Raw genomic sequence first — 15166 nt, 5'->3', positions numbered from 1 at the left:
ACATGCATTTCAGCCGAATTTCTTCCAAAGAGTTTTTGGTTTTTTTTTTTTTTTCTTTGCATTTGATATTTTCAAGGCAATTTCAGGGCAAAATTTGTATCACATTAGACTCTATTATCAAATTAACACAACTAGAGTGTTTTGATAATGACTTTTGGTAAAATTCAAAAGCACTTTTATACAATAATTGTAATCATGCATTTTAAATATAATTGAGTAGCTCATAATTCTCATTGTGTTGCTTATAGTGATCTTTGCTCAGATTTTTAACCTATTCTTTTCAAAAATGAAAACACAAAAGCATAATACAATCATACACCATAATTGTAAGCAGTTTTATCTTACTACAGGGCATCACTCTTTTCTATCATAAAATATTTATATGGGGTTTAGCTTCCAAAGATTTTTTGACTTTATGGTAAAATTTATGGCTAATTTAATGTAATCTGAGAAACCTGAAATTCAGTATCTTCCAATATAGAATATCTAATATAGAAGTGCCATTATGTTTTGATTTCAATAAATTTTAGATGTATGACTATTTTTGTTCATTAGTCCTTTGTCTTTTGATGCCATAAGTAGTAATGATATAACAACTAAAAAAGCTAATCACTTTGAAAAACGTTCCTTCCTTCATTGGTAGTTGGAACATAATAGCCACTACTCAGTTCTTTGATTTGACTAAAGATGAATGAGTCTCTATAAAGTAATTAAGCCAAAATAGTACCTAAATTCTCAAGGATAATAATCTGGCAACAAGCCCACAGTAACATTTAGCCTTTATGTGGATATACTACAACATAGTATAAAACTTAATTTGGAGTACATTTTTTTAAAGACTAGAAATGTTAATATAATTTTTAAATTGTATTATTTTAATATTGAAAAAGTAATGCTTTGAGCCATAAAGCCTTTTTGCTTGTGGCTACATCAAGTTTTCATTTAGAAATTATAAATATTTGCAAAAATAACTGAAATTTTGCTGGTTGTAAATTATTGCTTTTCTTCACTACGTGATGTGAGTGTAATTCAAAATTTAAATATAGATTTTTAAAGACTGTTTCTGTAAGCACCGTAGAGTTTAGGAGCAGTCATGTTTAAACTGGCTAACTGTGGTCAGTTTGAAAACGTGCAGGAACTTGGTAGGTTCTCTACTGGTTTGTTACTTTGCTGTTTTAGAAGATTAATTTCCTAACGGATGTCGGAGCTAATATATGATTATACTCAAAGAAGAAAAAAAAATAGAGAAACAGCTCCCAAATTAAAAAAAAACAATTATGTGTGCATGTATGTGTGTATATTTAACACAAGCTTATAGATTTAAAAAGTATATGCAGTTAAAGATATCCACTTTGTAAGTGCTGCGTATCTCAAAAGAGAAAACATATAAAGAATGATGACTGGATACTCCTTTTCATTTGTTAATCGGAAATCAAATAAGACATTTCATAAAGAGAAATGATAGACTTTAATATCTAAAATACAATGTATTCATAATTTTATGAAGTAAAAATTAACCATTCCATATAACAAAATAGTAATTTTTAATTAGTCTTAAAACAGAAAAAAGTTAACTCAAGTAAACATTAATAACAGCAGTTGTTGACAATATTAGTTCTTAAAAGAAACAGTAAAATATTTGGTTTCTATACAGTCAAAACAATTAGACTGATTAAACCATAAAAATTAATAACTTGGCCGGGCGCGGTGGCTCAAGCCTGTAATCCCAGCACTTTGGGAGGCCGAGGCGGGCGGATCACGAGGTCAGGAGATCGAGACCATCCTGGCTAACATGGTGAAACCCCGTCTCTACTAAAAATACAAAAAACTAGCCGGGCGTGGTGGCGGGTGCCTGTAGTCCCAGCTACTCGGAGGCTGAGGCAGGAGAATGGCCTGAACCTGGGAGGCGGAGCTTGCAGTGAGCCGAGATCGTGCCACTGCACTCCAGCCTGGGTGACACAGCGCGAGACTCCGTCTCAAAAAAAAAAAAAAAAAAAAAAATTAATAACTTATGAAAGAATCCATTATCATTCATGCATTGTATTATACCACTTTGTTTTAACAGTTATTATACTATATTGAATTCAAACATAGTTTTTTTGAATCAAGAAATAAATTCTTTGCTCTTATTTACTTGTGATCATAACAATTGAAACTGTTACAAATAAAATGGTAAAGGCAGCTGTAATGAATACCTGAGGAAGATTTTGAAAGCTTTCCTAAGAATTAACAGAATTATTAGAGATATTTCCTAATGCAGTTGGCTCACCTTATTTGTGGGTTCTACATCCATGGCCAAGAAATTGCCGACTGAAAACTCTGAAGATGTACAGACTTTTTTTTTTCCATGTCATTTTCATTATTCACTAACTGGTATAGTATAACAACTATTTACATAGCATTTACATTGTATTAAGTGTTATAAGTAATCTAGAGATGATTTAATGTGTACAGGAGGATGTGCATAGGTTATATGCAACTAATATGCCAGTTTATATCAGGGACTTGAGCATTTGCAGATTTTGGTTTCCATAGGGGTAACTGGAACCAATCCCCCACAGACAGTGAGGGATGACTGTAATTATTTTATTAAAAAGGGAGAAAAAAACATATTAATATAATTATAAACTAGTAATTATGAGATCAGATGCCATTCTTCCATTGAGAATAACTTTGTGCAATGAAGAGAGAATCTGCTTTATCCTACTCTGAAATCTGTTGCTGCTGGTTGGTTAGGGTAACGTGTTGAGGAATCACAACAAACCTCAGAGGTGAAGTATGCTGTGTGGATTCGCCATGTCTATAATGGGAAAAAGACAGAAAGTGGTGGTATCTGTGTTGAGAATATGCTGACCTTGTTTTTATAGACTTTCCTTTAATCTCACAACTATTTCCTAAAACTTACTTTCTGTCATGGTGGGTTCAAATACACAACATACACAAAAAACTCCTCTATGGTAGATACTTCTCTAACAAAACTTTAATGAAATATGGTATATTATAAAAGAGTATTAGGTATGACATTTATAAATTATACCTAAAATAATATATTCAAGTTAAATGGATATAAGAAGAAAATCCACAGGTTGTATCTATACAGTATTACTACATAAGTGCTTGGTTATATCAAAATATCAGCATAGTGATTTATTCTTTTATTTTCCCCTAGAAAATAATGATTACTACTACTGTATTAATTTCCTAAGGCCTGATCATTCTCTGAGAAATGACAAATTCCAAAACTATAAATTAAACAGTAATGCCTCTTTTCAATAACATAATTTGTGTCAAAACCATTGTTTAAAAATAAAATAAATTTTGTCATCTGGTGAGCTATTTTATAAAAAATTTAGTGCTAATTTATGTTTCTGAATGGATGTCTTTATACTCTGAAGATTTATAGGCATTATTTTTTAGTATTATTCTATTGCTTTTCTTAATGGAACACCTAAGAAATAACATTTATGTAACAATGTTAAAGATATATATATTTCTTTACTATAGTTATAGTTATAAACATTAACTATAAGAATAGAGTGCATTTTATTTAGTTTTTAAGCAGATTTATTTTTAGTATACAAGTGATCAATTTGTCACAATACGACAAGTTATTGATGACAAGTATTTTAACCTATAGGTATGATAAAAGTCTAACATTTATAAAATGGGGATATTACTATATAAAAAATTGAAACTATTAGTTTTTAAGTAAAATATTAGTTTCTTCATTATTATGCAGTGTTAAACTTAATGTAAAGCTAAACTTCTGGACTTACCCTAGACATAAAATAATTTTCATTTCCATGTCTCTAGAACCTAAAATGGTAAGTAAATTTTCTCTATTACTTTTGGTCAAAATAACTTAAATTAAAAGACAATCTAATGACAGTAATAACATTTTTCTTTCCTAAAAAAATATTTGGTCTCTGATTTAAAGATAAGAATAATATAATAGTAACAACTTAAAAATTGACCAGATATACTAAAAATAATATTTGGGCATCATATCTACATAATAATTGTGAAATAACTGTTTTCCTAATAACTGAGAAGCAATCATTAACTTTTTCATAAAAGGACTTTCCATAGCTTCTAAAATACGGAATTCAGCACTGTAAAGCAGAAACACTAAACATGCCAAAACACCTAGCATGGTATAGGTAACCACAAATCTGCAAATGACGCACTGTGCCGTAGATAGCAGGCCTTCCTAACACAATTTGGTCATGGTAAGGTTTAATTTATGTAATTAAATTTTTTTAAAAAGACTATTAAAGCCATTTTGGGTTCACATTCACAGCAAAATTGAGAGGAAGGTACAGTGATTTTGTTAATCTTAAGAATTTCCTCATTATTGAAGAGTTATCCAGAGTCTAAATACTAAAACAATAAAGTTGATTAAATTATTTTTAAAATATGACATAAAACATGTACATTATCTTTCAGGGTTTTTTTTTTCTTTGATAGATATCCCAAATATACACACAATCCTATTTCTTTGGGTCTAGGATGTCAGTATAATTTAACTGTGTGCTAAGTGCTTTAGGTAACACAAGCATTTATCTATTATAAAATGAAAATTCAATTGCCATCAAATCAGAATTTTGATTTGTCAGAAATGCAGTAAATTATGCCATAAGGAATATATTTGTATACATTTTGTCTGACATTTTCTCATGTGGTATTGTGAAGGGTGACAATTATAATATTATCTGTAAGAATTTTTAAAATGTATTTTTAAATATAACTACTAGTATATACTGGTTTTGATAGTTTTCTTCCCATAACGCAAAAAGAAAGCTATTTTTAAAAATTAGGTGATTTTTATAACTATTAAACTTTAATTAATGCATTAAGAAACAGGCAGCTGGTGATCTAATGTATAAGTTGTTCTTTCCTTACTGTATTTTTCAGACCACTTGCGAGTCAGTTCTAGGTAAAGACCTGGTTTATGAGGACGGTAATCTAGGTACACTGTATTACTGGTTCTTTTGGGAACAGCTTTTTCAATCTGAGTTCCTTCATGCCACTCATTAAAAGAGGTGATAGAAATTAAGCTGGGGTGTGTCTGAAGTGCGGCACTCAGAGCAATTTCATAATACTTCCCATTGATCCGGTTCCGAGTGTTTTGCGTGTTCCATGGACGGATGCTGGTATCTATGTATCCTGGGCCCACACTTGGGATAAATATTAAGTTGTATTTATCACAAAATAATTTTAGGCTAGCCCAATTCTGATGTGATGAGCCATAAGTAAAGCCATTTGTGGCAAAATATGTGTAAATTCCATCAAAACCACTTTGAAGAATATCATACTTATGTTTTTCTTCAACTAGAAGGGCAATAAACAATCCATCATAAGGAGAATTGCGAATACTCCGAGACCCTGAGGTGGTTAACAGATTGGCCCATTTTTCAGGTTTGGTAATATAGGAATCATAGACATAAAACATAGGAAGAGCATTGCCGGTCTTCGTCTTGTACCTGTAAAAGGCCGGATGATTTCCATATCTAGAAAATAAGCATATATAAAAGCGGAATGAATATTCACAACTAATTTGCTACAGATAAAAACTGTTTATGTACTGAAAATGAAGGAATCAGTGCAGTTTGAACACATTACTTTTGGTCAAAATAACTTAAAATATTAAAAGATAATCTAATGACAGTAATAACATTTTTCTTTCCTAAAAAATATTTGGTCTCTGATTTAAAGATAAGAATAATATAATTGTAACAACTTAAATTTCTTAGGGGAATCAGTTGTGTAAGTGTAGTAATTAAAAATGCATTTTTAATTTTACACATTAGAAAATGAGATACTGGATGCATTACCAAACAAGTGATTAACTATCTCATATTGAGGTTTACAAATGATGACTAATGCCATAAAAAGCCTATGGTTCGCTACATTAATACATAAACTGCTTTTTTATCTATCAGTAATAAATATTCTACTGTTGCTGACAAGTTTCCTTGGAAGACTACGGCATCTGTCACAGACTGTTATCAGTAAAATTGTTTGAAAAAATGAAAACTGCATTAATAAATTCTTTTTGATCAGGCTAGATATAAATGACAATATCAGCTCTGAGTCTACTGCGTTAAAAGAAATACTTCACTTTTAATAATCTGAACCTTCTTTTTAAAAAGATAAAGCTATATTCCGAAGGTTTAGAAAACAATGTCAATTTAAAATATCAAAATTACAGAAATCATAAATAGTCTATAAACCTGTAACACAGTAAAAACAGCAATCTGCCAAAAAGAAAGTGAATTGTAAGGAACTTCAGCAATGTTCCTTTAATAAAATTAAATAACAATTTAATTTTATTTTATTAAAAATGGAATAATCATAAATCATTCAAATCTCAAATATAATTTAATGTACTATTCTTAAAACAATAATTATCACTGGATAATATAACAATATTTATAAATACTGAAGAAACTCACTTGTCTATAATATACTTGACATTTTGGTACATGTTTTGATCATCTCGATTGCTATATGGTTCTATGTGAAAAGTAACCTAAAACAAACAAAAAAATCAGTTAGGGGATAAATTATCTATAATGTAAAACTGAAGTATATTTCATATATTTAATAAAGTAACTGATTAAATCACCTTAATTTAAGATTAATATTTATCGAACACAGAAACTACCAGAGAATTTTTACCAATAAAATTTACTGCTAAATAACATGCTAAACATTTTATACTTATTATCTTGGTTAATCTTCACAAATCCCTAAGGTATTTGTTTTCTTAGTAAGGTAATCAAAGATAGACAGAACCTTAAGAAATGTTCAGTAAGTTGTTCCAAGTCACCCAGTTTGTTGGAGGTAATACTGAGGATCTGAATTCCGAGTTCGAATGCTTAACCATTATGCAAGGCTCCTTTTTATGTTTACTCCTTATAAAAATATGTTTCTTACATATTTATATCCCATGTAAGATATATAGGAAATACTCTATATTCAGATATATGTTTCTTTTAGGAAAACAACCAAAAAAATAGAAAAATCTGGATTCTTTACAGGCATGTGACCATTAAGCTTAAATTTAAATGGAAGTCATTAGCAAATTTATTTACATATAAATCCTTCCATACCATTAAAACAGCATTTTACAAAATAATATACATTTACTTCTATTAAAGAATTTATAATGAAATCGCTTAAAAATAATATCCACTAGTGTCATAAAGGACAATAATTTTCATAATGCCTAGGTATTTATGGTTTCGATATCCCATACACACACACACACAAACACACACACACACACACACATACACACATTATAAATATGTAAACATATAGAGAGCAGTAATTACAATTTTTTTTTGAGATGGAGTCTCACTCTGTTGCCCAGGCTGGAGTGCAGGGGGGCGATCTCGGTTCACTGCAAGCTCCACCTCCCGGGTTCACGCCATTCTCCTGCCTCTGCCTCAGTCTGGCCAGTAGCTGGGACTACAGGCGCCCGCCACCACGCCCAGCTAATTTTTTGTATTTTTAGTAGAGACGGGTTTCACTGTGTTAGCTGGGATGGTCTCGATCTCCTCACCTTGTGATCCGCCCGCCTCGGCCTCCCAAAGTGCTGGGAATACAGGCATGAGCCACTGCGCCCAGCCAAGTATTTTTAAAATACTGTGCACAGACTAAAATTTTTTAACTTAAGGTTGGCTATACATAAATCAAGACAGACAAATTATGGCTAGTAAAATCATTCTGTATGCCACTTCTGACTAGTAAAGTAAAAAATACAGAAGATACTTCTCTTAGATGACAATCTATTTCAGATTCATAAAACAAAGAATGAGGATTTTCACTTTTATTCCTAGTTTTACTGACTTACCAACATCAATTAAAAATCTTTATGGTAGTCTAATAAATTTACTGTTTTAATTTCAGGTTTCAGGCTCTATGAGGTATTTATGGAACTAGAGACTTCTATTGCAATATGAAACTCCTCTGTTTTCAATTACCCAATTAAAGCAAAATGTATTTTACATTAATCAATGCTACTTGTTTTCATATAATCAATTTTAAAGTTAAATAATATTTAATAAAAATATAATTTTCTACTTTAAATTACAGTAATATTACAAAAATAAGTTTTTGTCATAAAAAACTAAGTCAAATTCATTTTTGCACCTTATTGTTAGTATTGCCAGGGTAGTAACTGCTAGGGCAGTTAGATTTCTCAGTAACTTTGGTATTTGTTTTTAAATTCAGTTGAAAGCAAATTACCAAGTGTGTAGGTATTTTCATACTATTATATAACGTTTCCTTGGATAATTCTTCCTTCAGATACATCACTGTGTTTTCTAAATTTCCATGTTATACATAAAGGACACCATATTTAAGCAATATCTAACTTGAAATATCCTATATCAAAATGAATTTGCTTTTACAGTTGCAAACAACAAATAGCATGTTATTTTTGAAAAGCACAGATCAATATATTTGCAGTAAATGCAAAAAGCTATTATTGGTAAATATAAAACATTTAAAATTTTCCCTCATGTATTTCTAATGTCTTAATTATAATAAAATTACTTTGCAATTTTAATTAATGATGTGATCTAGTCTCCATCTCTCTATTCCATTTGGAAAAATCGATTAGTTCAATTTTAAAATAATAGAATTCTATATATAAAATGAAATGTCTATCTTTAGAGAATAAGAACATAAACATTCCCTCATTTCATGTTTTTAATTTTGACCTTTCCTGTCTTTTTTTCCTGCATTTTAATAACTTTAATAAATTTTAATAAACAAAACAAACTTTCTTAAATGAAAATCTGGTATTTTTCCCCTTCTCCAACTCCATTCCCTGCCTTCACCCCTGCACACTCCCCTATCCCCTGCCACAACAAAAATGAGGTAGGTCTTCCTACTCCTAGGTAGTGCCATAATACCTCATACTTTCCTCTCCCTGAAATTTACTTGTCTTTGTGTCTGACCTCCAGTAGATTACAAGGCATTTTAGGGACAGAGATAATACTTTATCCTTCTTCGTAATATTGTCAGCATCTGGGACTGCATCTGACACGTAGCAGGCACTAAATGAATGAATGTATTCATAAATAAATGGACTGATTTGCATGCAAAAACAAACAACAGTTAAACTCTTAAATCTACCATTTATACTGAATTTAGGTAAGATTCCCAAAGTTTTTGCCACGAATTCACAATATTCATTTAACAAGGAAAATGAAAAAGGAGAGGCCATGACTAATATAACATGTTTCAAATGTAGGTGAAAATCATTTAAAAAAGAATCACACACATACTTATATGCATGTATCACATGGTGGAAATCGGCATACGCCTGAAAAGCAGATAAAATGACTCTAGAGCCATACGCAAAGAAATAATGGATGTTGATAAACCTAGTATAAGAAATGTGATTTCTGCATAAAGTAGAAAGAAAATACGCTACTTTAAAATAACATACTAAATTTATTAAAATGCAAGAAGATCACCAGGGCTGAGTTGGTTTTTTCCCCTATAATCCTGAGCAAAAAAAAAATCACTGAATCTGCCCAATTTTTCTTTACTTAGAGGAATGATTTAATTCAGTCAAGTTTTGATTAAATAATGTCATGTGACAACCTCACAATCTCAGTGGCTCTAAAAGACAAACATTTGCTTTTTGAACATAAAATCCATGAATTGGCTTATGACGGCTCTGCTCCAGGCTGGTTCAAATCAGCTCATGTGTCTGTCATTCTGAGCCCTAGACAGAAGGGGGCATGCTTTTCTCATAAAAGAGAATAGGAGTATAATCATGTAAGCGCATAGTATACATTATCTTTTCTCACATCTCATCAGCCAAAGCAAGCCATAAGGCCAGACCCAACAACAGGGCAGGAAGTATACTTACTCTGCATGGAGGGGAAGGAAAACCAGAATATTTGCTAAACAATGACAGTATCTACCAAACATCTCTATCATGTCTCACTCAAAAAACTGTTCCATTGTTCTTAATGGTGCAGGATAGAGAGCATATAGAGGAAGGAATCCAGCCCTGATTTTTATACTGTCTGCAAAACCAGCCTACCAATGACGGTTATAAGTGCAACAGCCTTTGCTCTAGCAAAACATGCAGACAAGTATACTTTAAAAGAACAGAAACTAAATCGCTTTGAAAAATCAAGATTTAAATTTTACTTTCACTTACTTACACTTTCAAAAAAAAAAACTAGTCACATTTGTTAAAGATAATGAAAACTAAATAAAGCGCCAATCATGTCCTTTTCCTGCATGTTTGTTTATAATTTAAAAGGTGCTTACTTAAAATAACTCTTGAAGTTAACAAATCAAAATTACGATTACAAAATATTTAATGACTAATATTAGTAAAAACATTATATAATCAAAATGAATGAACTATAACAAAAGCTTAACTGTGAGATGAATTCATTCCCTAAAAATTCTCCATCCCTAAACAAAAAAGAATAAAAATAAAAATTATTTTTACCTCAAAAAGTAGAAAGAGTAAAAAAAAAAAAAAAAAAAAAAAAAAAACTAGAGAAAGACATCAATAAAAAAGGAGAATTAAAACATTAAAACCATTAGAATATTTTAAAAATAAAACTGATACATGGAAGGGTTTTTTGGGGGTGGAGGGTAAGCTAATTAATATTAATCAAAATGGTGAAAAAAGGGCACAGTATTTCCATGCTTTGAAGATTAGCAAAAAAAAAGAGATGTTACTAATGAATGCATTTTACACTTAAAGTTTTAGACGTGGTCAGTTATGTGCACTGGAGGCTACAATTTGTCAGCACGCAATCTACAACATCATTAATCTTTTCTATCGGATTGCCTTAGCACATTAAATAATTCTAGTAAAGTATTGTCATTCATTAAACATTAAAATTTCCTTATATTAGCAAGAAAAGGGAAAGTTTTCCATTCTTTAAAAAAACAGGATTTACTGCATTTTATTGAATTGGGAAAAATGTCCGTTCCACAACAACCGAAATCACAAACAAATCTAATAAATAAAACCATCTTATGGTTTCATTGTCATTGTACAAATGAAGGGGATAAGCCAAGAAGATCAAGGAACTAATATAAGATTCCAGAGCTACTCAGTTGGAACAAGCTCCAGCCTCATGATTCCAGGTCTATTCTTTGTCTATACATAGTTCCTCACCAGACATGAGGCCAAGAAACTGTTCTGAAAATTCTGGAAAACATCAGTCTATTGCGTTCCAAGTTTTTCTGATCATTAGATATAAAATCTGTAGCACAGAGAGATCAAGTATGTTGGCAACATTAAATAGGCAATCAGTGGTCGAGCTCTTTGCCACACTCTCCTTCTCTACACAGATGCTTTAAACAGGAGAAAAAGCCGACCAATCTTCATATATCATAACAATTTCATTTTCTCTTTAAAAATTTCCTGAAAGTACTAAAATAGCCAGTTTCTTGAGCTCCCATCTTCCAGGATTTTGGCAGGGTCGGGCCAGAGGAGCAGCTCTTGGACTTGTTTTGTGGAAGATAAATCAATCACTTACCCAACTTCCGCCTGGGTGCCAGAACCTGGAGGCTTGCCTATTTGCAGATTTCAAATGTCAATAAGAACTCACTGAAAGGCACCAAGGGACACAGCAGATGACAGCTCTTGCTAGACAGCTAATTTGAGAGATGCTGTCTTAACAGTTTCAGGATAGTAAATTAGAAAGAAGCAGCAGCTTTATGGACAGGAATAAAAAAATGCTTGCCTATTTAGCTCTTTCTCACTCCCTAGAGTTCCACTTCTATTCTCCAATAACTACTCAATCTCTAGGCTGCAAAAGGAAAATTAAGACAAAATTAATGCTTCATATTTTTATTTGAAATGAAATATTTCAACAGTGGTCCATAACATATCTTACAGGGCCCAATTACCACTAACGGACAAACCAGATTGTCTTCCATTAGAATATAACTGCAAGAAGTTACAGAGCAAATAAAACTGTTCAGCAAATTTTAAGAGTGGTTGCAATCTGAGAACTCAGGATAATGGTAAGTGGTCTCTAGTTAAAAGACCCTAAATCCTTTTTTTGAGATAGACTGTCACTCTGTCGTACAGGCTGGAGTACAGTGGCACCAATCTCAGCTCACTGCAATCTCTGCCTCCCAGGTTCAAGCAATTCTCGTGCCTCAGTCTCCTGAGTAGTAGCTGGGACTACAGGTGTGCACCACCATGCCCAGCTACTTTTTGTATTTTAGTAGAGATGGGGTTTCAACATGTTGGCCAGGCTGGTCTTGAACTCCTGGCATCAAGAGATCCGCCTACCTTGGCATCCCAAAGTGCTGTGATTACAGGTGTGAGCCACTGTGCTCACCCTGACATTTTCATTAAGATTTTCAAACACAATACATTGAACAAGAAGGAAAAACTCTAAGAAACATGAGCAAGCAGAGAATAAGAGTTACCTGATATGAAACAAAAATGTCCAAGGACACAGAACAGAGAAGATAATACCAAAAATAAAAAAATAAAATAAAATAAAGCAGTTTCCTGCGGGCAAGATCATGAATATTTTTAATAACTGATTTTTAATGATTTTTTGAATTACATAATAGATTTCCATATTAAGTGTCAAGATTCTGTATCCATCTCTTTCCCCAAACTGAGGCTAATGTTATATTCTTTAATTTCTATCAATTTATAGTATATATTATCTGAGAAGACAAATTTTTCCCCTCATTAAAAACTTTAAGTCTTACTTGATTCCAACATGTTTATAAACTTTGAAATTAGTTTGTTAAATTCTGTGTTTAAAATCTCATCAGAATTTCTAACTGGGATTGCATTAAGTTTACAAAAGTTATTAAAAGAAAGAAAAATGTGAGAATGGCTATTTCTGCAATTTGAATCTTCTCATCAAAGTCATGGGAAGTCATTTATGCAGGTCTTCCATATCTTTTGATAAAATGTTAAAGATTTCTTTGCATATACATTTGATGTTATTTTCAATGCACACTTTCCCATTTTGTTCTGTAATAGAGGAATCTTACTGAAATGTACATGTTTTCATTCCAGGCACCTTACTGAATTCATTATTTTTCATAGTTTTTTGGCAGTTTTCAGGGGTTTTGTAAGTATTTGTCATTTGCAAAGAAAAAAAACATATTTTATTTAGAACTATTTCTTCTTTTTGCATTTTTTAGTCGAACTGCTTGTTTAGAGTCTCCATAACAGCACTAAATAATATTGTAATCTTGTATTGATCTTGGTTGAGCATGACACTACTTTTTCTCCATCAGATACAGTGTTTAAAATACGCTACTAAGAGACACCCGTTATCAAGCTAAAGAACTTTGGTTACTAAGGACTTTATTAACATGAATTTTTCTTTCCTAAAATTTTCAGTATCTGTTAAGATAATCATATTTTACCTTCTTTAAATAATTTAAATAAGCACTAAGTTTTTTTACTTAATGCTTACTCTGTGCCAGACAGGAATCTATGTTTTACATGAATTATCTCATATAATCTTTATAACCACTCTGTGTGTAAGGAAGGTTTTGTTGCTATTTCCATTTTAGAGATGAAGAAACTGAGACAAGTCATATTATAAAGCTACAAAGTGGCTGAGCCAGGATTGAATGTAGGCCTATTATAAATATATAAATATAAATATATATATATAATATAAATAAATATAAAACATGATTAGAAACATAGTAAAGAATCTCTAAAATATAATTTAGATAAGATTGAAATTCCTATTATATAAATTTTCTTTATGAAATAGAGTATTTAAGAGATTCTAAGTCATTATCATTTTTAATTAAAATGACTATTTCAAAAATTGTTATTACTATCCTCTTATCCAAAAGAATTAACTTATGTATTAGCTTGAAAATAAAATACCTTCAGGTTATATTTATGAGCTTTATCCAAAATAGTGGGTACCAAGTTATCAGTAGGTTCTCCATTTTCATCATTTACATCAGGTGGGTACCAAGAGAGGGCTAGTACACCTAATAGAAAAGACCGAAAAGAAAGGGAAAAGACAAGAACATGAGTGCAGATATTCTTAAAAAGCCATAGTAAGTACCAAATAATTGGCAATAAAAGAACATATTTCCACGTGGTGGTTTTGTTAAGTTCCTTCAGAATACATATGGTTATTTGATCACGTTGTCAATATTTATGACCTCTTTATCAGGCATTAACATGCTTTCGTAAAAGTGAACAGACTTTACATTTTAGAGTTTTAGGTTTACATAAAAATAGCAAAGAAAGTATGGAGTTCTCATATACTCTTCCTCCTACCTGCCCCTACCCTCCACACGGTTTTTCCTATTATTAACATCTTTCATTGGTGTGGTACATTTGCTGACCCAATACAATTGATGACCCAATATTGAAAGATTTTCATCAACTGAAGTCCATAGTTTACATCAGTGCTCACATTTTGTGTTGTACAGTTCAACAGGTTTTGACAAATCTATTATACCATATGTCCTCCATTACAGTAGCTGACAAACTAGTTTTACCAGCTCCATAAACCTCCTGCGCTATACTGATTCATCCCTGTTCCCTCTCCCCCTCACCCCTGGCAATAACTAAGCTTTTTGCTGCCTATAATTTTGCCTTTTCCAGAAGGTCATATAGTTGGAATCATAAAGTATGTAGCTTTTTAGAATTGGCTTCATTCATTTAGCAACTTGAATTTTTAGGTTCCTTCATATCTTTTCATAACTTGACAGCTCATTTCTTTTTACTGCTGCATAATAAGTCATTGTATGTATGTTTATACATTCACCTAATGAAGGACATCTTGGTTGTTTCCAATTTTTGGCAATTATGAATAAAACTGCCATAAACATATATATGCTGTTTTTGTGTAGATCAATACCTTTTAACAGAAGATTTTAACATAGTAAAATAATTACTCTTCCTCTCTGTAGTGCCTGCCTACTTATTTTTGAACTTATAAATTATGTGTTGGAAGCATAAATTACATGGAAATCACTAACCGGAGACATAATATTTAAGATCAATTAATTCAAAGCCTCATTATATATACAAAGAAATGGACAGTCATCAGAAAGATGGCACAAATTTCTAGATAAATCAACAGACTCTTTAAGGCAGGGAAGTAAATAACAATAGTACCAAAAGAGAAGCATGAGGAAATTAAGAAAT

General features: G+C 31.5%; 1 protein-coding gene across 2 annotated transcripts in view; it reads right to left on the bottom strand.

Annotated features, from left to right (window-relative positions):
* Positions 1-2584: 2584 nt before the first annotated feature.
* The window catches only part of MANEA (mannosidase endo-alpha), a 30181-nt gene continuing 17599 nt past the window's right edge, over positions 2585-15166 (bottom strand). For both annotated transcript variants that reach the window (XM_003897925.5, XM_021937622.2), the window contains exons 3-5: positions 13886-13995; positions 6456-6532; positions 2585-5510 (exon numbers count right to left, since the gene is read on the bottom strand). In XM_003897925.5, coding sequence (XP_003897974.1) covers positions 4853-5510; positions 6456-6532; positions 13886-13995 — 845 coding nt within the window. In that variant the 3' untranslated portion in view covers positions 2585-4852. The remainder of the gene's footprint in view (positions 5511-6455; positions 6533-13885; positions 13996-15166) is intronic.

This window comes from Papio anubis, chromosome 6 (assembly GCF_008728515.1).
Source record: "Papio anubis isolate 15944 chromosome 6, Panubis1.0, whole genome shotgun sequence".
Lineage (NCBI taxonomy): Eukaryota > Metazoa > Chordata > Mammalia > Primates > Cercopithecidae > Papio > Papio anubis.
The sequence above is the reverse complement of the archived record's forward strand: the minus strand, read 5'-3'. Positions and strand labels throughout refer to the sequence as shown.